General features: G+C 29.3%; 1 protein-coding gene across 30 annotated transcripts in view; it reads left to right on the forward strand.

Moving 5' to 3' along the window:
- The window catches only part of LOC119600552 (casein kinase I), a 90885-nt gene extending 64733 nt beyond the window's left edge, over positions 1 to 26152 (forward strand). For 6 of the 30 annotated variants that reach the window (XM_037950839.1, XM_037950850.1, XM_037950830.1 and 3 more), the window contains 9 exons: positions 1995 to 2109; positions 4586 to 4854; positions 4935 to 5105; positions 5731 to 5808; positions 8314 to 8394; positions 11717 to 11770; positions 14938 to 15036; positions 23459 to 23565; positions 25507 to 25558. In XM_037950839.1, coding sequence (XP_037806767.1) covers positions 1995 to 2109; positions 4586 to 4854; positions 4935 to 5105; positions 5731 to 5808; positions 8314 to 8394; positions 11717 to 11770; positions 14938 to 15036; positions 23459 to 23565; positions 25507 to 25558 — 1026 coding nt within the window. Of the gene's footprint in view, positions 1 to 879; positions 1032 to 1994; positions 2110 to 4585; positions 4855 to 4934; positions 5358 to 5421; positions 5809 to 8313; positions 8395 to 11716; positions 11771 to 14937; positions 15037 to 22599; positions 22880 to 23458; positions 23566 to 25506 lie in introns of those variants that run through there. The other 24 variants (XM_037950833.1, XM_037950837.1, XM_037950836.1 and 21 more) reach the window with 21 other exon arrangements.
- Positions 26153 to 26761: the final 609 nt, after the last annotated feature.

Raw genomic sequence — 26761 nt, forward strand, 5'->3', positions numbered from 1 at the left:
TTACGGGAGTTTAATTTTAAACTTTTAATTCAAAACTTTAATTCTTTTTTAGAAATTATAGATTTTTATGAGTTTTATGAAAATTCTACTGCTAAGAGTTGTAACTCATTGTGAAATGATAACAATTCTCTTTACTCATGCACTGTGTATTACTAGCAGTGATGCCATCTCGTGTAAAATAAAAACTGTAGTAAATTAAGTTGTAAAAACATGTGTAAATTAAAATTATTTTGTATTATATTTATGGCCTTTCTCACATTTCCGTTTAGCAAAGCATACAATTTTTTTTTAACTTTAATAAAACTGATTTTATTTGTTATGTAAATATTTAATAACTATTATTTTTCTTATTAAAAACAAAATACAGCATTTGACTTCCATTTTTTCAAATATGCAAAGAGAATTTCTATAAGAAAAACTAATTAATGTAAAATATTATAAATTTTTATAAAAAAATGAAATTTTTGGGTGGTAAAACAATAGGTGACAAACAACAATTTAAGTTTTTTTTTTACATCTTAAAGCACTAACCTGGTTTTTAAAAAAAACCGACTGCCTTTTCATAAATATTTAATTAATAACTTTAATTTAAATACAAATATATAAAACATAACTGCTCTTGATTACAAACCTTGACAAAAACAACAACAATGGAATTTGTTTAAAAATTTAAACAAAAACATAACCTCATTTCAAAAAAAAAAAAAATAAAAAAAAAATTTTGCTGCTTTTTCTCTCTATTTATTTTTTAAATGGAAAATTTGTTTTTATTCCAAAACATTTCAAAAAATATTTTCTTTTAAAAAATAATTTAAATATGTTAATATTTTGTTCACATATATTTTACAATTGTTGTTGTTATTGTTTTTGTTATTGTAGCAGAAGGTGTACCCGAAGTATATTACTTCGGCCCATGCGGCAAGTACAATGCTCTTGTAATGGAATTGCTCGGTCCATCACTTGAAGATTTATTTGATATTTGCGGCAGACGTTTCACTTTGAAGACAGTACTACTGATAGCAATACAATTAGTAAGTACCCAACAAAAACAAAAAAAAAAATCCACCAAAAAAAAAAAAACAATAAAACCACCAAATATATAAAATAACTGAAAAGTTAAATTCCACACCTTTAAAAAAATTCAACATACAAAACACAATTTACATTAAAACTTTTCAAAAAAAACAAATGACAATCCCGCATTTTAAACAAATCAACAAAACGTTGTTAACCCTATTACATTTAGCCTAGGCCACCATTTTTTACTTTGCTGTCATTTCTTATAATTTACTAAAAATTAATTCATATGTTTTTTTTTTTAAACTAAACCAAACATTTATTTCATTTACTTAAATTAATTAAGGTTTAAGGTTGTTTTTATATAATTTTCTATTTCATGGAAAAATTTGTTCACATTTTCTTCAAAAACTCTTTTCATATTTAGCATTATTTAGCTTTAATTTATATAAAAATCATTTAGTTAGATATTTTATCTAAAATTTATTTAATTTTATTTCAGTTGTTTTAATTTTTGAAACAATTTTATAAAAAAAGCATGTTTTTTTCTTCAAACCATAGAACCTATTTTTCTTTATAATTTTCTTAATTATTTTGAATTATTTTTATTTATTTTGTTTGTTATTTCATTAAATCTTAAAAAAAGCTTTTTCTCAATAAAATAGTTTAGCTAAAACTATAATCAAATCATTTATTGCTAAAAGATAAAATAAAAATTATAATAAACATTTAAATTATAATAAAAATATACTGCGCTAGTTGAGACACTGTTGTTTTAAAATTTTGTTTTTTAAAAGAAAATCGTTTTTACCTTAAAGCAACTATAAATTATTTTAAAAAATCTCCCTCCTTACCCTATTCCTTTGTTTCCAAAACATATTCAGCATGTTTATATTTAATATTTATTTCCAAATACTAATATTTTATTCTTTTTTTAACAAAAAATTTTAATTTAAATAAAAAATTAAAAACTATAGCTCCACCGGATCGAATATGTTCATAGTCGGCACTTAATTTATAGAGATGTTAAACCAGAAAATTTTCTAATTGGTAGAACATCAACGAGACGAGAAAAAATTATCCACATAATTGGTAAGTTTCGATTTTTTATTAATTATTTTATGTAGAAAATAGTGTTTAAAAAAGCACTTATTTGATATTATTCAGTTATTGAGAATATTTTCCAAATGTGCCACACGTATTTATTGCATAAGCTAGACTATACATCAGGTTAGACTATAGACTAGACTATAGACTGGACTATAGACTAGACTATAGACTAGACTATAGACTAGACTATAGACTAGACTATAGACTAGACTATAGACTAGACTATAGACTAGACTATAGACTAGACTATAGACTAGACTATAGACTAGACTATAGACTAGACTATAGACTAGACTATAGACTAGACTATAGACTAGACTATAGACTAGACTATAGACTAGACTATAGACTAGACTATAGACTAGACTATAGACTAGACTATAGACTAGACTATAGACTAGACTATAGACTAGACTATAGACTAGACTAGACTATAGACTAGACTATAGACTAGACTATAGACTAGACTATAGACTAGACTATAGACTAGACTATAGACTAGACTATAGACTAGACTATAGACTAGACTATAGACTAGACTATAGACTAGACTATAGACTAGACTATAGACTAGACTATAGACTAGACTATAGACTAGACTATAGACTAGACTATAGACTAGACTATAGACTAGACTATAGACTAGACTATAGACTAGACTATAGACTAGACTATAGACTAGACTATAGACTAGACTATAGACTAGACTATAGACTAGACTATAGACTAGACTATAGACTAGACTATAGACTAGACTATAGACTAGACTATAGACTAGACTATAGACTAGACTATAGACTAGACTATAGACTAGACTATAGACTAGACTATAGACTAGACTATAGACTAGACTATAGACTAGACTATAGACTATATAGACTAGATATAGACTAGACTATAGACTAGACTATAGACTAGACTATAGACTAGACTATAGACTAGACTATAGACTAGACTATAGACTAGACTATAGACTAGACTATAGACTAGACTATAGACTAGACTATAGACTAGACTATAGACTAGACTATAGACTAGACTATAGACTAGACTATAGACTAGACTATAGACTAGACTATAGACTAGACTATAGACTAGACTATAGACTAGACTATAGACTAGACTATAGACTAGACTATAGACTAGACTATAGAGACTATAGACTAGACTATAGACTAGACTATAGACTAGACTATAGACTAGACTATAGACTAGACTATAGACTAGACTATAGACTAGACTATAGACTAGACTATAGACTAGACTATAGACTAGACTATAGACTAGACTATAGACTAGACTATAGACTAGACTATAGACTAGACTATAGACTAGACTATAGACTAGACTATAGACTAGACTATAGACTAGACTATAGACTAGACTATAGACTAGACTATAGGACTAGACTATAGACTAGACTATAGACTAGACTATAGACTAGACTATAGACTAGACTATAGACTAGACTATAGACTAGACTATAGACTAGACTATAGACTAGACTATAGACTAGACTATAGACTAGACTATAGACTAGACTATAGACTAGACTATAGACTAGACTATAGACTAGACTATAGACTAGACTATAGACTAGACTATAGACTAGACTATAGACTAGACTATAGACTAGACTATAGACTAGACTATAGACTAGACTATAGACTAGACTATTAGACTAGACTATAGACTAGACTATAGACTAGACTATAGACTAGACTATAGACTAGACTAAGACTAGACTATAGACTAGACTATAGACTAGACTATAGACTAGACTATAGACTAGACTATAGACTAGACTATAGACTAGACTATAGACTAGACTATAGACTAGACTATAGACTAGACTATAGACTAGACTATAGACTAGACTATAGACTAGACTATAGACTAGACTAAAGACTAGACTATAGACTAGACTATAGACTAAGACTACTAGACTCGACTATAGACTAGACTATAGCTAGACTATAGACTAGATATAGACTAGACTATAGACTAGACTATAGACTAGACTATAGACTAGACTATAGACTAGACTATAGACTAGACTATAGACTTAGACTACTATAGACTAGACTATAGACTAGACTATAGACTAGACTATAGACTAGACTATAGACTAGACTAGGCTATAGACTAGACTAGACTATAGACTAGACTAGACTATAGACTAGACTATAGACTAGACTATAACTAGACTTAGACTAGACTAGACTATGGACTAGACTATAGACTAGACTAGTCTAGAAACTAGACTATGGGCTAGACAATAAAATATACTACAAATTAGATTGCCGTTTAGACTATAAATTTATTATAGGTTAGATTAAACGCTAGTCTATCAATTATACTAAGGACTAGTCTGTCGTCTATACCATAACCTAGACCATTAAAAATTAAATTTGTTTACAACACACTATAATATTTGTTTTTAACTTTTAAATTTCAGATTTCGGTTTGGCCAAAGAATATATTGATTTAGATACAAATAGACATATACCATATCGGGAACACAAATCATTGACTGGTACAGCGCGATATATGTCTATAAATACACACATGGGCAGAGAGCAATCTAGACGTGATGATTTAGAGGCATTAGGTCACATGTTCATGTATTTCTTAAGAGGTTCACTGCCATGGCAAGGTCTTAAGGCCGATACACTTAAGGAAAGATATCAAAAAATTGGTGATACTAAACGAGCAACACCCATAGAGGTAAGTCAAATAAAGAATTTTAAAAAAATAATTTAGAGAAACAAATAAAAATGGTCCTGTTTCGGTTTTCCCCTTTTTAGGTACTTTGTGATGGTCATCCTGAAGAGTTTGCCACATATTTACGTTATGTGAGGCGATTAGATTTTTTTGAAACGCCCGATTATGATTTTCTGCGAAGACTGTTCCAAGACTTATTCGATCGTAAAGGCTACGTGGATGATGGAGAATTCGACTGGACAGGGAAGACAATGGTAGGCAGTAAACGTGATACAATTTAACATTTACACACAAAGAAAACAACAAAATTCAATTAGTTTAACTAAAACAAACAAATCTGGGTGAATGAATAATTGGAAAATATAGAAGAGTTTTGAATGAATATTTTTCTTATAAGTTTTGGAGCATTTGCAGGATTTGCAGTTGAAAAGAATGAAGAAGTTTGTTTAAATTTCAATTAATGTTTGAAGAAATTTTATGTTTTGTTTTGATAGTCCAAGAAAAAGGTGCCAATTTTGTTATGGTTTTTGTTTGTAAATGTTTTCTAACAATTTCAATTTTATTTTTAAGGTCTTTTCTTTTGAATCAAGTCAAGTTATCCAAAAGCAAAATGCAAGCAATTAAAAATAGTTTTTTTAACTAAATTAATGTAAATTTTAAAAAAAAATTAAAACTTTCTTTTTTTGGTTTTATTGCAAAAATTTTAATATGTATGAGTTAACTATTTTCTTCCATATGTGTTTTAATATTTTTTTAAACTTATTAATAATTTGTTTTGTTTTACTATGGCATTTTTTAAAAAAGAATTTGTTTTATTTTATTTGTTATTTTAAATTAATTTTTATGTCTTTCACCAAAAATTATGTTCAAAATTACCAGAGTAAGGAACAACTTGAAAAAATGAAAGTTTTGAAAAATGCTCCACCTTCTCATTTAGCCAAAAATAAATCGGATAAGGTATCATTTTTTGATTGATAATTATTTTTGTTATTGTAATTTTTTTAATTTGGAAAATTTTAATTTGCAAAAAATTTTGTATTTATGATTTTTAATAAGAATTGTTTTCAGGGAAAGCCTATTCATAAGACTAGTCCATAGTTTAGACTGTAGGCTATCCTATAATTGATCTTGTATATAATCTGGTTAATAGTCTATCTAGACTGTTATCTACTCTAATGCCTAATCTAAAGTGTCTAGTCTTGTCTATAGTCTAGTCTGTGGTCTATTTTATAGTCCAGTCTATAATCCAGTCTATAGTCCAGTCTATAACTTAATCTATAGTCTACTCTATAGTCTAGGAAATAGTCTAGTCTATAGGTTAGTCTGTAGTCTAGTCTATAGTCTAGTCTATAGTCTAGTTTATAGTCTAGTCTATAGTCTAGTCTATAGTCTAGTCTATAGTCTAGTCTATAGTCTAGTCTATAGTCTAGTCTATAGTCTAGTCTATAGTCTAGTCTATAGTCTAGTCTATAGTCTAGTCTATAGTCTAGTCTATAGTCTAGTCTATAGTCTAGTCTATAGTCTAGTCTATAGTCTAGTCTATAGTCTAGTCTATAGTCTAGTCTATAGTCTAGTCTATAGTCTAGTCTATAGTCTAGTCTATAGTCTAGTCTATAGTCTAGTCTATAGTCTAGTCTATAGTCTAGTCTATAGTCTAGTCTATAGTCTAGTCTATAGTCTAGTCTATAGTCTAGTCTATAGTCTAGTCTATAGTCTAGTCTATAGTCTAGTCTATAGTCTAGTCTATAGTCTAGTCTATAGTCTAGTCTATAGTCTAGTCTATAGTCTAGTCTATAGTCTAGTCTATAGTCTAGTCTATAGTCTAGTCTATAGTCTAGTCTATAGTCTAGTCTATAGTCTAGTCTATAGTCTAGTCTATAGTCTAGTCTATAGTCTAGTCTATAGTCTAGTCAATAGTCTAGTATATAGTCTAGTATATAGTCTAGTCTATAGTCTAGTCTATAGTATAGTTTATAGTCTAGTCTATAGTATAGTTTATAGTCTAGTCTATAGTCTAGTCTATAGTCTAGTCTATAGTCTAGTCTATAGTCTAGTCTATAGTCTAGTCTATAGTCTAGTCTATAGTCTAGTCTATAGTCTAGTCTATAGTCTAGTCTATAGTCTAGTCTATGGTCTAGACAATAGTCTAGTCTATAGTCTAGACAATAGTCTAGTCTATAGTCTAGTCTATAGTCTAATCTATAGTCTAGTCTATAGTCTAGTCTATAGACTAGTCTATAGTCTAGTCTATAGTCTAGTCTATAGTCTAGTCTATAGTCTAGTCTATAGTCTAGTCTATAGTCTAGTCTATAGTCTAGTCTATAGTCTAGTCTATAGTCTAGTCTATAGTCTAGTCTATATTCTAGTCTATAGTCTAGTCTATAGTTTAGTCTATAGTCGAGTCTATAGTCTAGTCTATAGTCTAGTCTATAGTCGAGTCTATAGTCTAGTCTATAGTCGAGTCTATAGTCTAGTCTATAGTCTAGTCTATAGTCCAGTCTATAGTCTGGTCTACAGTCTTGTCTATAGTCTAGTCTATAGTCTGGTCTACAGTCTTGTCTATAGTTAGGCTACAGTCTAGCCTATAGTCTTGTCAATAGTCTAGTTTATAGATCTAGTTCATGGTCTTGTCTATTCTGTAGTTTTTTCTATAGTCTAGATTGTTGTCCAGTCTAGAATCTACATCCTAGTGAATAGTCTATTCTATAGTCTAGTATGTGGTCTAGCTTATAGTATATTCTATAATCTAGTCTATAGTCTATTCTATAGTCTAGTCTTCAGTATAGTCTAAAACCAAATTTACAGATGGTGGCCTCCAGTAGGTCTGTGTAGTGGCTTTAATATGAAAGTTACTTTTTATTATTTTTTTTTAAATCCCTGGAAAATTCTTATTGAAAAACAATTTTTTATTATTTTATGGCTTTTTTAGTTTTCTTTATAAAACCATGATTTTTATAATAATTATTATTTATCTTAGATAAAACAAAAAACCGCAAAACAAAATCATAATTTTCTTAGAACACCGTATGCTAGCTGAGTGTTGTTGTATTTGAGATATAAATTTTTTTAAATGAAAAAATAACAGCAAAAAAAAAAACTATGATAATTTTTTATCAGTAATTATAACAATAATAGTATTCTATTATTTCTTACGCATAACATAATGACTAATATTAAAAATTTATTTTTATTTTATTTTTATTGCAAAACAAATCAACCAAACACATTGAACCATGTATGTGTGTGTTTTATCATCAACGTATTTAAAAACGACAATTAAAATGATTGTGGTCTACATCTCGCTCTCTTGTTGTTAATAATTGAATGACAAACTAAAAAAAAAAAAAAATCTCTTCATCATCTTTATCATTTTCTTGATAAAAAAAATAAATCATAAATGTAAATGTTTTAATTGTAAACACAACCACCACCACTACCACCCACTTAAACTACAACAAACAGTCAACGCCGGTTGGTTCTTTACAAACAGGTCATGAAGTTATCATTTCACCAAATAAAGATCGTCATAATGTTACAGGCAAGGTAATGTATAATTTTTCTTTTTTTTATTATAACTTAAATTTTTTCATTAAATATTTATGTGGTTTAGAATTTCCAATTGAATTTAAAGAATTTTTAGTTTATAATGAATTTCTTTAAAGAATTTTTAAAATAACTTATCTAAGAAATGGAAAATTTTGTTTAAAAGTTTCTGGTATTCAATTGGAACATAAATTTAAAAAACGGCAGTTTATTTTGAAATGTTTTTATAGTAAACTTTATAGATCTTTTGAAAAATTCAAATTTGTTTGAGTTTTTTTCTTTCATGTTTAAAATCCCATTGTGGAGCTTAATTTACCCTTCCTTCATTTTATTCAATTTATAGTTTAGCTCTTTGTTTACAAATAATTCTTTAAATGTTTTTAATATTTTTCGTATTTAATAAGCTTTGCTTCATTTTGTTTAAACTATAAACATAAAACCTAAATTTTTACTTTCTTTTAATAACTAAGCTTTCGTTTTGTTTTACAAACAGTTAGCATCACTGATTAGTTTAAATTTATATCTTTAAAGATCTTTTGTTGTACCGTAACCGCTTTTAACCCTAATTCATAGTTTTAGTACTAACTTATCCCTTAAAACAGTTGGTTGGCATCACGGTTTGTCCTTAAACTCCTAAACCTAGACTAGACTATAGACCAGACTATAGGCTAGACTATAGACCAGACTATAGGCTAGACTATTGACTAGACTATAGGCTAGACTATAGACTAGATTATAGGTTTGACTATAGACTAGACTATAGGCTAGACTATAGACTAGACTATAGGCTAGACTATAGACTAGACTATAGAGTAGACTATATACTAGATTATAGACTAGACTATATGCTAGACTAAATGCTAGACTGTAGACTAGACTATAGACTAGACTATAGACTAGACTATAGACTAGACTATAGACTAGACTATAGACTAGACTATAGACTAGACTAGACTATAGACTAGACTAGACTAGACTATAGACTAGACTAGACTAGACTATAGACTAGACTAGACTATAGACTAGACTATAGACTAGACTATAGACTAGACTATAGACTAGACTATAGACTAGACTAGACTAGACTATAGTCTAGACTATAGACTAGACTATAGACTAGACTATAGACTAGACTATAGACTATACTATAGACTATACTATAGACTATACTATAGACTAGACTATAGACTAGACTATAGACTAGACTATAGACTAGACTAAAGACTAGACTATAGACTAGACTATAGACTAGACTATAGACTAAAAGATATACTAGATTATAGACTAGACTATATGCTAGACTAAATGCTAGACTGTAGACTAGACTATAGACTAGACTAGACTATAGACTAAACTATAGACTAGACTATAGACTAGAATATAGACTAGACTATAGACTAGAATATAGATTAGACTATAGACTAGACTATAGACTAGACTATAGACTAGACTATAGAATAGACTATAGAATAGACTATAGAATAGACTATAGACTAGACTATAGGCTAGACTAGACTATAGACTAGACTATAGACTAGAATATAGACTAGACTATAGACTAGACTATAGACTAGACTATAGACTAGACTAGACTAGACTATAGACTAGACTATAGACTAGACTATAGACTAGACTATAGACTAGACTATAGACTAGACTATAGACTAGACTATAGACTAGACTATAGACTAGACTATAGACTAGACTATAGACTAGACTATAGACTAGACTATAGACTAGACTATAGACTAGACTATAGACTAGACTATAGACTAGACTATAGACTAGACTATAGACTAGACTATAGACTAGACTATAGACTAGACTATAGACTAGACTATAGACTAGACTATAGACTAGACTATAGACTAGACTATAGACTAGACTATAGACTAGACTATAGACTAGACTATAGACTAGACTATAGACTAGACTATAGACTAGACTATAGACTAGACTATAGACTAGACTATAGACTAGACTATAGACTAGACTATAGACTAGACTATAGACTAGACTATAGACTAGACTATAGACTAGACTATAGACTAGACTATAGACTAGACTATAGACTAGACTATAGACTAGACTATAGACTAGACTATAGACTAGACTATAGACTAGACTATAGACTAGACTATAGACTAGACTATAGACTAGACTATAGACTAGACTATAGACTAGACTATAGACTAGACTATAGACTAGACTATAGACTAGACTATAGACTAGACTATAGACTAGACTATAGACTAGACTATAGACTAGACTATAGACTAGACTATAGACTAGACTATAGACTAGACTATAGACTAGACTATAGACTAGACTATAGACTAGACTATAGACTAGACTATAGACTAGACTATAGACTAGACTATAGACTAGACTATAGACTAGACTATAGACTAGACTATAGACTAGACTATAGACTAGACTATAGACTAGACTATAGACTAGACTATAGACTGACTATAGACTAGACTAGACTAGACTATAGACTAGACTATAGACTAGACTATAGACTAGACTATAGACTAGACTATAGACTAGACTATAGACTAGACTATAGACTAGACTATAGACTAGACTATAGACTAGACTATAGACTAGACTATAGACTAGACTATAGACTAGACTATAGACTAGACTATAGACTAGACTATAGACTAGACTATAGACTAGACTATAGACTAGACTATAGACTAGACTATAGACTAGACTATAGACTAGACTATAGACTAGACTATAGACTAGACTATAGACTAGATTATAGACTAGACTATAGACTAGATTATAGACTAGACTATAGACTAGACTATGGACTAGACAATAAAGTAGACTATAGACTAAATTATAGACTAGACTAGACTATGGAGTAGACTATAGACTATACTATAGTTTAGACTGTAGACTATGGACTAGACGATCGACTAGTCTATAGTTTAAACTCTATTAGACTCTAGACTTAAGGCTGAATTTTCCATGCCTGTTGTCAAGTGCATTTCCTAGTGTTGCCACATCACTCCCTTAAGATATAAACAGTGTTGTCATAGCATTTCAAAATAAACTCTGCCTATTTTCGAGGTAATTACCTAACAACTATTTTAGCCTTTAACAAATAAAATCTTTAAACTATGTATTTCTTTTTCACAAATAGTTTATTTTCTATGGGTATTCTTCTTTAATTGTATAAACATTTTAATACTATTAAATGTCTTTTAAACAAGTTTTTCTTCTTTAGTATTTAAAAACTTAATTTTATTAAAATTTAAATTTTGTTTATTTTTGTTTAAATATCAACAAAAAAAAAAATAAACAGGATGTTTCTTATTTTGATTATGAAGATGATGATGAAGAATTTTTAATTTTGGAGGTTAGAATTTGTTGTGATAAACGTAAAGATTAATAGGGCGTGGTAGCAGTATTGTTTTAGGCAAAAGCTAGTTTTTATAACAACTCTCACGTAGGTGGTTTTAATGTGTGCTTTTCTTTGTGTAATGGTCTAAAAAAGGATTATTTTTTAACTTTATAAATAATGTTATATATTAATTTATAAAAAGCTTTTTGGTTTTTTTGTTAATATTTTTAAATTTTGTAACTAAAACCTTTAGTTTTTATGTTTAAAGCTTTTTTTATTAATGCTTTTGTTTACTAATTTTCTGTAAATTTACTTATTATTTTACTAACTTGTATAAATAATAAAAATATCCTAGTTAAAATAGTATGTACATTAATTAATAACAATAGTTTTGTAATTTTGTATATAACAGAGAAAATTATAGTTAAATTAACTAAACTTTTTGTAGTAAACTTATGTGTGATAAATTAAATTTAAGAAATTTTGAAATACTAATCAATCTCCAACCAATTTGAGCTGAATATGACTCAAACAGAAATGCAAAAAAACGATGTGGTAACTTCATTTGAGTGGCCGCCCGCTTTCTTATCTCTTTTGACAACTACGTTTTTATTGTTGCCAGTGCACTACTATAGACTAGAAAATGGACAAATATTGATGACTACACTATAGATAAATCCGGGAAAATGGACGATGTAGTGATAAAATAAACCAAATGATGGACAAGTCGATACGGTAGATTCAAATAAATTAATCAATAGACAAGACAATAAACAAATCAATAAACGAGACGATAGACCAGTCGCTAGTCTAGACTATACGTTTATCTTCACTATATACTAGACAATGAACTAGTCGATAGACTTAACTATATATGGTTTCATTGACAATTCCATCTCTAAACTATAGACTAGAAAATAGCCTAGATTAGACAATAGTTCAGACTATAGACTAGATAATCGTCTAGACTATAGACGATAGACTACACTATAGACTAGACAATAGACTAGACTATAGACTAGACTATAGACTAGACTATAGACTAGACTATAGACTAGACTAGACTATAGACTAGACTATAGACTAGACTATAGACTAGACTATAGACTAGACTATAGACTAGACTATAGACTAGACTATAGACTAGACTATAGACTAGACTATAGACTAGACTATAGACTAGACTATAGACTAGACTATAGACTAGGCTATAGTCTAGACTATAGACTGGACTATAGACTAGACTATAGACTAGACTATAGACTAGACTATAGAATTTTCTAGTCTATAGACTATAGACTAGACTATAGACTAGACTATAGACTAGACTAAAGAATAGACTATAGACTAGACTATAGACTAGACTATAGACTAGACTATAGACTATAGAATTTTCTAGTCTATAGACTATAGACTAGACTATAGACTAGACTATGACTAGACTATAGACTAGACTATAGACTAGACTATAGACTAGACTATAGACTAGACTATAGACTAGACTATAGACTAGACTATAGACTAGACTATAGACTAGACTATAGACTAGACTATAGACTAGACTATAGACTAGACTATAGACTAGACTATAGACTAGACTATAGACTAGACTATAGACTAGACTATAGACTAGACTATAGACTAGACTATAGACTAGACTATAGACTAGACTATAGACTAGACTATAGACTAGACTATAGACTAGACTATAGACTAGACTATAGACTAGACTATAGACTAGACTATAGACTAGACTATAGACTAGACTATAGACTAGACTATAGACTAGACTATAGACTAGACTATAGACTAGACTATAGACTAGACTATAGACTAGACTATAGACTAGACTATAGACTAGACTATAGACTAGACTAGACTAGACTATACTAGTCTATAGACTAGACTATAGACTAGACTATATAGACTATAGACTAGACTATAGACTAGACTATATACTAGTCTATAGACTAGACTATAGACTAGACCATAGACTAGGCTAAAGACTAGACTATAGACTAGACCATAGACTAGGCTAAAGACTAGACAATAGTCTAGACTAGACGTTAGTTAGGAAAATTTATCTGTTAACTCTTCATTCATATAATTGTTTACATTGGCAGCACCATCTCGGTCTATTTTAAAATAAAATGTACGTCATTTACAGTGATGCCAATATATTGAACTAAAAACATTCGGACTCATACAAAAGCATTGTTTATCTCTTAAAAAATCTAGCTGATCTGATCTTTTGAATGATTTAATAAAATTATTTTATCACAAATTTTCAATAAGGAATTTAATTCGGGACACTAAGCATAAACAAGAGAAACAGTTAACCCTTTCCCAAAGTATAGAGCTCAACATACAGCAATATTTCTTTTAAAGTTATAGATTAATTGTAAAAAAAACTTGTAATTGTAAAAAATAACTTAAAATCTTAGTTGTAGATAACATGTATTGTCCTGAACTCTGGCAGCTTTATTAAAACGAAATTAAAACCAGTAAAAATCTAAAACTAAATTCTAGCTACAATTTTAGTAATGGTGCTTTTTTGTTGTTCTTATTGTTTTGTTGCTTTTTTTTGTAATAACTTTTGAATTTTTCTATTTTATTTTGTAATTTATAATTTTTCAAAATAAACTTCTTATGGCTAAAGGTTTTTTCTTCTAAATTTTTAAACTAAATTTATATATTTTTAAACAAAATTTAAAAAAAAAATCCAACATAAAACTTATGAAATTATTTTATTTATTTTTTTCATAATTATCCAAATTAACTAAAAAAAAAAATCCAAAAACAAATGAAACGTACTACTAAATTGTAAAAATAAAAACAACAAAAATATAAAAAACAACTATAAATACCATAAAAATCAAATAAAACCACAAACCAAAATGATGTTAAAACCAAACAACCAACCATCATCGGCTTATTACCACATCCATAAAACATCCCCAAATAACAAACAAACAAAAAACCATCCTTAAACTCTGACATCCAACTCTAAAATGAATGAATTTGAATGAATGCACTCTCTATTAAAAACCTCAACGAACAACATTTTTGTTTGACAAAACAAACCGTTACTTTTAAATAAAAAACACGCCAAATGATGCGTGTTTTTGCGCATATTTATGTTGTGTGTTTTTGTTTTGATGGGATTTTGGCAAACATTTTAGACAAATGCCAAAGGAGGTGTTGCTGCGTGGCCAGATGTACCTAAACCAGGTGCTACACTAGGCAATCTTACGCCTGCCGATAGGCATGGTTCTGTACAGGTAAGTTTCTGAGTGTCAAAAAAAACAAAAACTTCATGTTGTTCTTTTTGTTTTTATAAATGTGTGTACAAATTAAGGAAAATATTAAAAAAAATAAATCATTCATATACTAATTTCATTGCGGTTGTATAAAACAATTTGTTTAAAATATTTATGTCTTTTTTGTAAAAAAAATATTTGAATTATATAAAATTCTTGATATATGTTTATTTAATTTTTACTAATCTATTGTTATTGGGTGGGAAGTGTTATTTATATATAAATGTTTTTAGGTAAAAATGTGTAATAATTAAGTCTAGCATTTTTACAGTGAAATTTATGTAAAATTGATTTATTGTGAATTTTTTAATTAAATGTACTTAATTACAATTGGATCGATGGATGATAATGATAATATAATAACGAAACAATTTCATTATTTCCCTAATTCCTATATATGTTGTTTCCAATCTTTAGTTTTGTTTTCCTTATAATTTAAGGGATATTAACAAAAAAATATCTGGCAACTTCATTCACATGTTAATGTTAACATTGGCAACTCTCTTTTAACTTATAAGTGATGTCTATTTATTGAAAAAATATGATTGCTCGTTTAGTTAGGAACAATGTTTTTTATACCCTACACCCTTTTAGTGGAAAGGGTACATTGGTTTTATGGTCTTATACCATCCTTAAAATGTACCAATCGGCTCAGTTTCTCTGTGTCGATCCGTCCGTCTGTATATATAAACCAATTTTGAAGATAATCCTATAAAATTTGAAACACGTATTACTTTACAAAGAAGAAACCTTATGATTTTGTTTGATATTGTTCCATTATTTCACCTAGCCCCCATGAAACCGTAATGGGGGCTAGAACTATTGAAAATGCTTGTATAAAAGTTGACAAAGTTTAAACTGAGGTGTTATTAAGTTGATTTACGTTTGTATGCCATTTGTCGTTCTAATGGTTTCTAATTATGCAGTTTCCCAATTCGACAGTTGATTTACATGTGCAATTAATTTATAGTTTAAATGTGGCTCAGGACTTTAACAACTTTCCTTGCAATTGAAAGGATCAAAAAACTATCTGGCAACTTCATTGCTATCTAAATGTTAACAATGTCAGCTCTGTTTTTACTTTTAAGTGAAGGCAATTTATTGATAACAAAATTTATTGCAGGCCACAGTGTTTGGAAAATTGTTATAAAATTGAAGCCTAAATGTTCATTTCCTGGGGAATATCATAATAATACCCTGGACTTAGATATTAAAGACTACTTAATGAAGTAATGATGGCGGTAGTCACCCGACATTGAAGTTTATTCTAGTATAATAAAGGACTAGACGTTCCAAGTTATCAAAATAGAAATAGGTTATGAGAGATAACGCCAATCGATAATCGAATTAATAATCGGATTAAACATGAGAATGCTCAGAATTTGTCAGAATATTGTCGTTCTAATGGTTTCTAATTATGCAGTTTTCCAATTCGACAGTTGATTTACATTTGCAAGTAATTTATAGTTTAAATGTGTCTCAGGACTTTAACAACATTCCTTGCAATTGAAAGGATATCATCAAAAAACTATCTGGCAACTTCATTGTTATCTAAATGTTAACAATGTCAGCTCTGTTTTAACTTTTAAGTGAAGGCAATTTATTGATAACAAAATTTATTGCAGGCCACAGTGTTTGGAAAATTGTTCGTTATATTGAGAACTAATGAAGACATTGTTATAAAATTGAAGCCTTAATAATGTTCATTTCCTGGGGAATATCATAATAATACCCTGGACTTAGATATTGAAGACTACTTAATGAAGTAATGATGGCGATAGTCGCCCGACATTGAAGTTTATTCTAGTATAGTAAAGGACTAGACGTTCCAAGTTATCAAAATAGAAATAGGTTAGGAGAGATAACGCCAATCGATAATCGAATAGCAGTATCAACTGCAAAATGTCTAATAGGATTAAACATGAGAATGCTCAGAAATACTGAATATTTTTTCTATTTATTACTTAGTACATTTCCATGGAGCTAATGATAGCTTTTATACATAAATAATTCATTTACAAAAACGTTTTGGTCTCGATTATTATCATAAGGATTGGGCATGAGAAAACTCAATAACTTCTCTCAAACATTTTTTCTCTTTATTTCTAAGCACCTTTACATGGAACTACTGGAATGTGGTTACAGTCCTCAGTGATTTCAAAAATTTTCAGACTATACCACTTAATTAAATCTTCTAGTAGTTTAAAGTCCATCGTCGCAATTGTAATTAAGCACAAAAATATTTTCTTAAAGTATCCTTTTATGCCCTGACATTTCTGCGTTCACATTACAATACATTTTTCTCTGTTTACATTTTTTTCCTTTTGACTATTATTCCGTTACTTTTTTTAACTATTATTCTTGTTCTTCTTCTACAACTATTACTCTTTTTTTATGTATATGAACTTAAATAAATAAAAAAACCTGTTGATTGATTGATTGTTTGATTGATTTTCCTTATGCAGACTCTTATATTTTTGATGTTTTCATTTCTAATGTTTTCACTTGATTTACTCTACATTTATTCAAGGTACCTTGTAACTCTGTCTCTCCTCTCTGTTCTGTTAAATTTCACTTACTCCAAAACACACATACACACTCAAACACAAATACTCTAAATTTTCTCTTAATAACTTGATTTATTTTTGTAGTATTTGCAAATATTTAATTGCATTTTTTTTCATTTAAATTGATTTTTTCATCGTATTAATCTTGGAAAAAGTAAAATGTAGAATGAGACACTTTTTAAGCATATACTATACATTTCAAAGCAGTTTTCTATTTCTTTTAACTTCTTAATAATATTGAGTATTATTTATTTTCTAGTAGTTTTTCCATATCTTTCGTACATTTTAATTATAAATGTAATTTGTTAACTGCTGAGTACTGTTAGAAATATCACAATTCGTCAAAAAATAGAACACCTAAACGTGCTGTGTGTCGTTTGTGTAGGAAGAAGTATTTAATGATTTTTCTTTTCTTTCGTTTACTTCATTACATTTAAAATACACATTCATACATAGTACACAGATCAGTGATGCAAAACAATAATTATAAATTGTACCAAAATAATGGGAAATTTGTACTAAGTATTTCAAGGATTCAAATTTGTGCGTTATGTACATATACGTTGTAAAAATTCTTTTTGCACTGAATATTGTACATTTCTCTTCCATCCATTCGCGAAAGTTAAATAACGGAAACCAATGTTTGTAAAAGCGTTGCCATATTTGCTTGGGTATTGGGTTTGTACCAGAGATGGAAAATTTTGTACTATAGTAATCAATAGAGAGATCATTAGACAAATTTATCGACTAGTTAATATACTGGTAATTAGACTAGTCAAAAGAATAGTTAGTGACCAGTCATTAGACTAGACAATAGACTAATTGTTAGACTACAATATACTAGTCCTAAAACTAGTTTATCGACAATTCAAAAGACTGGTGATTAGACTAGTTAGTGACTGATTGTTGGACTGATCATTATATTAGTCAATAGACAAGTCGTTAGACTAGTCAATAGACTAAGCATTAGACAAATCATTAAACTAGCCAATAGAGTAGTTTATCGACTAATCAATAGACTAGTTTATCGTCTAGTCAATAGACTTGTCAATAGACAAGTCATTAGACTAGTCATTAGACTAGTCTTTAGACTAGTCAATAGAGTAGTTTATCGACTAATCAATAGACTAGTTTTTCGTCTAGTCCATAGACTTGTCAATAGATTAGTCAATAGACTAGTTTATTGACTAGTCAATAGTCAAGTTTATCGACTAGTCAATAGCCTAGTTTATCGACTAGTCAATAGTCTAGATTATCATCTAGGCAATATACTAGTCAAGAGAGTTGTCATTAGACTAGTTAATAGAATAGTCATTACACTAGTCAATAAAATAGTGATTAGACTAGTCAATAGACTATTCATTAGACTAGTCAATAGTTAATAGATTAGTTCATCGTCTAGTCATTAGACCAGTTTATCGACTAATCAATAGACTCTTCAATAGATTTGCCAATAGACTAGTTTATCGACTAGTCAATATACTAGTCAATATATTTGTCATTAGACTATTCATTAGACTAGTCAATCAACTCTTTATTAGATTAGTCAATAGACTTTTTACCTAACTAGTCCATATTAATGCACAATAAACTAGTCCTTCGTACTTTTTTTTCAATAATTTGTATACTTAAAAAAGTACCTGTAATTAATGTTTCTTATTGCATCCCTGGCTTTTTACACATCTACAAAAACACGTTTTTATACTACATACATACTATACTATATTCCTCCTTTTAATATCTTTTCATTTTTCGTAACTTTAGATAATTTTTGTGTTTTCTTTTAACTAAAGATTTTTTTTAGTTTTCTTTTTTTGGGTAAAAGTATTTTAATGAAATGTATTCACAGTTGTTAAGTAAAATATGTATGTTTGTTTTTTCTTGTTGCACAAACACATACATATATTTGCATATTTATTTCAAGGATTCATTAAAATTTTTGTGTTAAACATTATTCAATTGTAAACGTTTAATATAGTACATTTGCATAAATTTATTTCTAGTTAAATAAAGTTATGTAAATATTATTAGTAAATGTTATATGAATTATATTTAAAGGTATTTTAATGTAAATTTTTTTAAATCTCTTCTATTTAAAATAAAATTTGCATTAAATTTGTTTAAGTGTTTTAGAACATTTAAGAGATATTGTTAAAAATGCAACGAATAAATTTTAAATCTTGAAGAATTTTTCAAAAAATAAGGAAAATATTAAATGTTTAAAGATTGGGGTGTTGTTGTTTATGAATGAATCTTAAAAATTTCTTCTCATTATTGCAAGTAATTAAACTGTTACATTATAGGTCCTTATAATATGATCTAGACATCTGTATATTGAAGGATATGACAAATAATATAGAGCTTATGACGACAAGATAGAACAACTAAAAACTATTCTCTGATTCGTTCAGCTTGAAAAAATATAGACAAAAATGTCTGTACAATTGTTAACTTTTATTTAAACACAAATGCATGCAACCGTCAGTACAATAGTACTGAACTTTCCATCCCTGTGTACATTAGTTTATAATGTGTTCATATCTGTCTTTCACTTATAGCGTTAAAATATAAAGATTAATCAATAGACAAGTCAACAGACTACTCCATAGAGTAGTCAATAGACTAGTTCATTGTGTAGGCAATATATTAGTCTATAGTATAGTAAATAGACTAGACTATGGTTTAGTAAATAGACTAGTATCTAGTTAATAGTCTGGTCAAAACACTGATCCATAGTCCAGACTAGTGAAGTCTATAGACTAGTCCATAGTCTAGTCTATAGACTAGTCCATAGTCTAGTCTATAGACTAGTCCATAGTCTAGTCTATAGACTAGTCCATAGTCTAGTCTATAGACTAGTCCATAGTCTAGTCTATAGACTAGTCCATAGTCTAGTCTATAGACTAGTCCATAGTCTAGTCTATAGACTAGTCCATAGTCTAGTCTATAGACTAGTCCATAGTCTAGTCTATAGACTAGTCCATAGTCTAGTCTATAGACTAGTCCATAGTCTAGTCTATAGACTAGTCCATAGTCTAGTCTATAGACTAGTCCATAGTCTAGTCTATAGACTAGTCCATAGTCTAGTCTATAGACTAGTCCATAGTCTAGTCTATAGACTAGTCCATAGTCTAGTCTATAGACTAGTCCATAGTCTAGTCTATAGACTAGTCCATAGTCTAGTCTATAGACTAGTCCATAGTCTAGTCTATAGACTAGTCCATAGTCTAGTCTATAGACTAGTCCATAGTCTAGTCTATAGACTAGTCCATAGTCTAGTCTATAGACTAGTCCATAGTCTAGTCTATAGACTAGTCCATAGTCTAGTCTATAGACTAGTCCATAGTCTAGTCTATAGACTAGTCCATAGTCTAGTCTATAGACTAGTCCATAGTCTAGTCTATAGACTAGTACATAGTCTAGTCTATAGACTAGTCCATAGTCTAGTCTATAGACTAGTCCATAGTCTAGTCTATAGACTAGTCCATAGTCTAGTCTATAGACTAGTCCATAGTCTATAGACTAGTCCATAGTCTATAGACTAGTCCATAGTCTATAGACTAGTCCATAGTCTATAGACTAGTCCATAGTCTATAGACTAGTCCATAGTCTATAGACTAGTCCATAGTCTATAGACTAGTCCATAGTCTATAGACTAGTCCATAGTCTAGTCTATAGACTAGTCCATAGTCTAGTCTATAGACTAGTCCATAGTCTAGTCTATAGACTAGTCCATAGTCTAGTCTATAGACTAGTCCATAGTCTAGTCTATAGACTAGTCCATAGTCTAGTCTATAGACTAGTCCATAGTCTAGTCTATAGACTAGTCCATAGTCTAGTCTATAGACTAGTCCATAGTCTAGTCTATAGACTAGTCCATAGTCTAGTCTATAGACTAGTCCATAGTCTAGTCTATAGACTAGTCCATAGTCTAGTCTATAGCTCCATAGTCTAGTCTAGACTAGTCCATAGTCTAGTCTATAGTCTAGTCCATAGTCTAGTCTATAAACTAGTCCATAGTCTAGTCTATAAACTAGTCCATAGTCTAGTCTACAGACTAGTAGAATGGCCCATAGACCAGACTATAGACCATAACCTAGACACTAGACCAGACTATAGACCATAACCTAGACAACAGACTAGTCCATAGTGTAGTAAAGAGGCTATTCCATAGTCTAATGTATTATTAGTTCATAGTCTAGTCAATAGATTAGTCCATAGTCTAGCCAATACTCTTGTCTTTAGTCTAGTCAACAGCCTAGTCCATAATCTATAGACTAGTTCATAGTCTGGCCAAAAGACTGGTCCAGTCTATAGACTTGTCCATAGTTAAGTCATTAGACCAGTCAACAGAATAGTCCATATTCTGGTCATTAGACTAGTTCAGTCTACAGGCTAGTCCATTGCATAATGTGAAGACTAGTCCATAGTCTAGTACTCTCTCTTTAGAATCTAATATGAATTGATAGACTTATTGGTTAATGGGAAATATTTAGATATAAGGCTTTTCAGATTTCTAAAACTTCATAAAAACGGAACCATTTCATTTTGATACCTGTCCCAAATTAAAACATTTCATAATCCCTTATTACCAATCATCATTTAACATAATTAAGCACTTTGTTGGAAATATAAATATATATATAGTTAAACGAAAAAGGAAAAATGCATGAATAAACGAAGGCATTGGCGAATAATTTATATAATTATTTAAAAAAAGGAATGTTTATTTTAATTAATTTAGTTGTTATGAATAAATGTGCATGTGTATTAAGGTAAATGCTAAATATATTTAAAAAAAAATACACAATTTTTTTTACTAAAAAAACTCAAAAAGTACAGAAAAAAAATTGCAAGAAAATTAAAACAGCTACCAAGAAAAATGAAATTTTAAAGAATTTTTTAGTAGTTAAATTTTACTAAAAATAAACAACAAAACAAAATTTAATTGATTTAGAAACAACCCGAAGATTCAGGCTCGGATGATGATAGTCCTTTTGATGCTTATTATGAAAACGAAAAGGATGAAGAAATATCAGTTAAGGCTGCTACTGCTGCTGAACAACTGGCAACAGAACGACCACCTTTGGTGCCACAAAACTCCAAAGATTAGTTAGAGAACGAAAGAGATTAAACGAATTGTTTTTCTTTAAAAAACTAAATTTAATTTTTTTAATTTAAAATTTTGTTTAAGTTTAGAGAAGGTGTTTTTTATTTAAATAATATATAGAAAAAAGGTATAAAATATATTTTTTTTATTAAGTGTATGTTTTGTTTTTTTCACTTTGTGTGGTTTGTGAAAGATTTGATTAAAGAAAATGCTGATTTAATTGATTTAGTAGGTTTTTCTTTTCAAGCAGTAGCAATTTTAACTGAAATACCCTCCCGTAAAAGAGCCCTCAAAATTTTTAATTGCAGTTTTTTATTTATTAAACAATTCTAAACAACAACTTAAATCAGCATTTAATTTGTGTGCGTTTGATTTTTGTTTATTTTTATAAAAAAAAAACTCATATTTGTTAGATTTGTTTACATTTTTATGTAGTTACCAGTGAGTTTATAATATTGTACACCCATTTATTAATTTTAGAATTTATCGTTGTGTAATATTTAGTATAAAATTGTAATCAGCAGAAATTGGGTTTTCAAACATTTTATTCTCTATCTATATCTCTCTCTCTCTCAAATAAATGTCAAATCATTTATGTATGTTTCATTTTGTTTATATCGATGGTATTTTTATTTTCATTTATAAATTAAACTAACTAAATGTAATTTATTTTTTATGTTTTTTTGTCTTTTTCTTGCAATTTTAGGTTGTGAGTTCAACAAATGGTGAATTAAATGCGGACGATCCCACTGCTGGTCATTCAAATACTCCCATAACACAACAGCCTGAAGTCGAGTTGGTCGATGAAACAAAGTATGTTTTGATTATTTCTTTAGGTTTATTTATAAAATTTCATTTCTATTGACTATACTATGAACTAGATCATGACTATTAACTAGTATATGGACTATTAACTAGTATATGGACTAGATTATGGACTTGGCTATTGACTAGTCTATAAACTAGTCAATTGTCCAGTCTATTGTCTAGTCTATTGTCTATTCTATTGACCAGTCTATGGACTAATCTATTGATCAGTCTACTGTGTAGCCAATGGACCAGTCTATTGTCTACTTTATGGACTAGTCTGTATAATAGTCTGTTGTCTAGTCTATGGACTATTCCATTGACTATCCTACGGACTATTCTATTGACTACACTATGGACTAGACCATGAACTAGACTATTGACTAGTATATGGACTAGATTATGGACTTGGCTATTGACTAAGCTATGGACTGATCTATTGACTAGTCTATAAACTAGTCAATTGTCCAGTCTATTATCTAGTCTATTGTCTATTCTATTGACCAGTCTATGGACTAATCTATTGATCAGTCTACTGTGTAGCCAATGGACCAGTCTATTGTCTACTTTATGGACTAGTCTGTATAATAGTCTGTTGTCTAGTCTATGGACTATTCCATTGACTATACTATGGACTATTCCTTTGACTACACTATGGACTAGACCATGAACTAGACTATTGACTAGTATATGGACTAGATTATGGACTTGGCTATTGACTAAGCTATGGACTGGTCTATTGACTAGTCTATAAATTAGTCAATTATCCAGTCTATTGTCCAGTGTATTGTCTATTCTATTGACCATTCTATGGACTAGTCTGGTAACTAATCTATTGACCAGTCTACTGTGTAGCCTATGGACCAGTCTATTGTCTACTTTATAGACTAGTCTGTAGACTAGTCTATTGTCTAGTCTATGGACTATTCCATTGACTATCCTATGGACTTTTCTATTGACTACACTATGGACTAGAGCATGAGCTAGACTATTGACTAGTATATGGACTAGATTATGGACTTGCCTATTGACTATTCTATTGACTAAACTATGGACTGGTCTATTGACTAGTCTCTGGACTAGTCAATTGTCCAGTCAATTGTCTAGTCTATTGTCTATTGACCAGTCTATGGACTAGTCTGGTGACTAATCTATTGATAAGTCTACTGTGTATCCTATTGACCAGTCTATTGTCTACTTTATGGACTAGTCTATTGTCTAGTCCATTGACTATCCTATGAACTATTCTATTGACTACACTATGGACTATACCATGAACTAGTATATGGACTAGATTATGGACATGGATATTGACTAGTCTATGGAATAGTCATTGTCCAGTCTATTGTCTACTCCATTGTCTATTCTATGGACTAGTCTAGTGACTAATCTATTGATCAGTCTACTGTGTAGCCTATGGATAAGTCTATTGTCTACTTTATGGGCTAGTCTGCAGACTAGTCTATTGTCTAGTCTATGGACTTTTCCATTGACTACACTATGGACTAGACCATGAACTAGAGTATTGTCTAGTATATAGACTTGGCTATTGACTAAACTATGGACTGGTCTATTGACTAGTCAATTGTCAATCTATCGAATAGGCTTTGGACATGTCTATGGATTAGTCTATTGATCAGTCTATTGAATAGTCTATTAACTAGTCGATTGACTATGGACTAGACCGTCTACTAGTTTATGGACTAGTTCATTGGCTTGTAAACAAGATAGTCCATAAACTAGACAATAGACTGATCAATAGACTAGTCAACATGCTAGTCCATAAACTAATCTTTTGACTAGTCCATCGTCTAGTCTGTAGACTATTCCATTAACTCATCTAAGAACCAAAATTTAAAAATTTCACGTTATTTTCTAAATTTCGAAATAAATATTTGAATACTACTAAATCTACCCCCCGCCGTTTCTCTCTATCTCTCCTTTCAGATGTTGTTGTTTCTTTAAACGAAAGAAGAAGAAATCATCACGTCAAAAATGACTAGATGGTGTCCAATGTAGTCCAGAACGCGAAGCAGTTACATTGCTACGCGCCACTTCACATTCAAATTCAAGGGATAGCGTTTTAAATAATCCTAGCCAGGATTATATACAACAAGCAACGTCACAGCATACGTTGCGTTATCCTCCATCCGCGTCAATGTTGACGCCTACACCAACTACTAATACACCGACACTTCCGTTGTAATTTACATTTAAAAGAAAAACAAACAAAAAAAAAAACTCTAAACAAACAACAAAAAAAATGCAAAAAAAAAAATAATAAAATTAAAAAAAAAAAAAACATTTAAAAAAATCCATAAAAAATCGTATATTATACATTTATTAATTAGCATTATTATTATGATTTATTATTAAAAAAGAAACATTTAAAAAAATATTTTTTTTTTATTTTTATTTTATTATTATTATTTTTTTTTAATTTACCAATTTATTATTTTGCGTTATTATAAATTATTATAATTCTATTATAAATTAATACAAAAATGATTGATAATGATTAATTAATTAATTAATGATGATGATGATCAAAACAACAAGTTTTCAAGCAAAAAGTATGAAGTAATAAAAAAAAAAGAAAAGAAAAATCACAATCTACAATTTACTTTATAAACTAAAACATTAATTTAAAAAAGAAAAACATGAAAAAGCCTTAAATAAAACATTTAAAATAAAAACAAAAACACTCTACAAAGAAAATAGGCGAAAATATTAATTTGTAATACAAAACCAACAAAAAAAAAAAAAAAAGAAAGAAAAATATATATAAAAAGAAAATTATTTAAAAAAATAGAAAACACATTTTTTTCTTCTTCTTATTTCACACAAGAGCTGTGAAAATTTAAGTTTTTAAAATGAAAACATTTAGTACATTTTGGGAAAAACTGGCAATTTGTTAGATATAAGGGATTTGAAAAGATTGGAAATCATTTTCTAGTATTTTTGTCATATTAGTCCAAAAAAGTTAAATATCTCAGAGTTGTATTTTGGTCGATCATCGGATAATAGTTTTCTCAATTCTGAAATGTTAAGGTGCCAGAATTTTATAAACAATTCAGTAAATATCTGAGTTTAGTTTTTTAATGAAACCCCTCACTTTGAATTAAAACGAAAGCATGCTCTTAATGCACACAACGTAAAAACCAGGACAGTTACACGAAGAATGCTAGACAACAGTTAACGA

Source organism: Lucilia sericata, unplaced genomic scaffold (assembly GCF_015586225.1).
Source record: "Lucilia sericata isolate MDLA Ls3-8-SP2 unplaced genomic scaffold, ASM1558622v1 Contig000116F_arrow, whole genome shotgun sequence".
NCBI classification, from domain to species: domain Eukaryota; kingdom Metazoa; phylum Arthropoda; class Insecta; order Diptera; family Calliphoridae; genus Lucilia; species Lucilia sericata.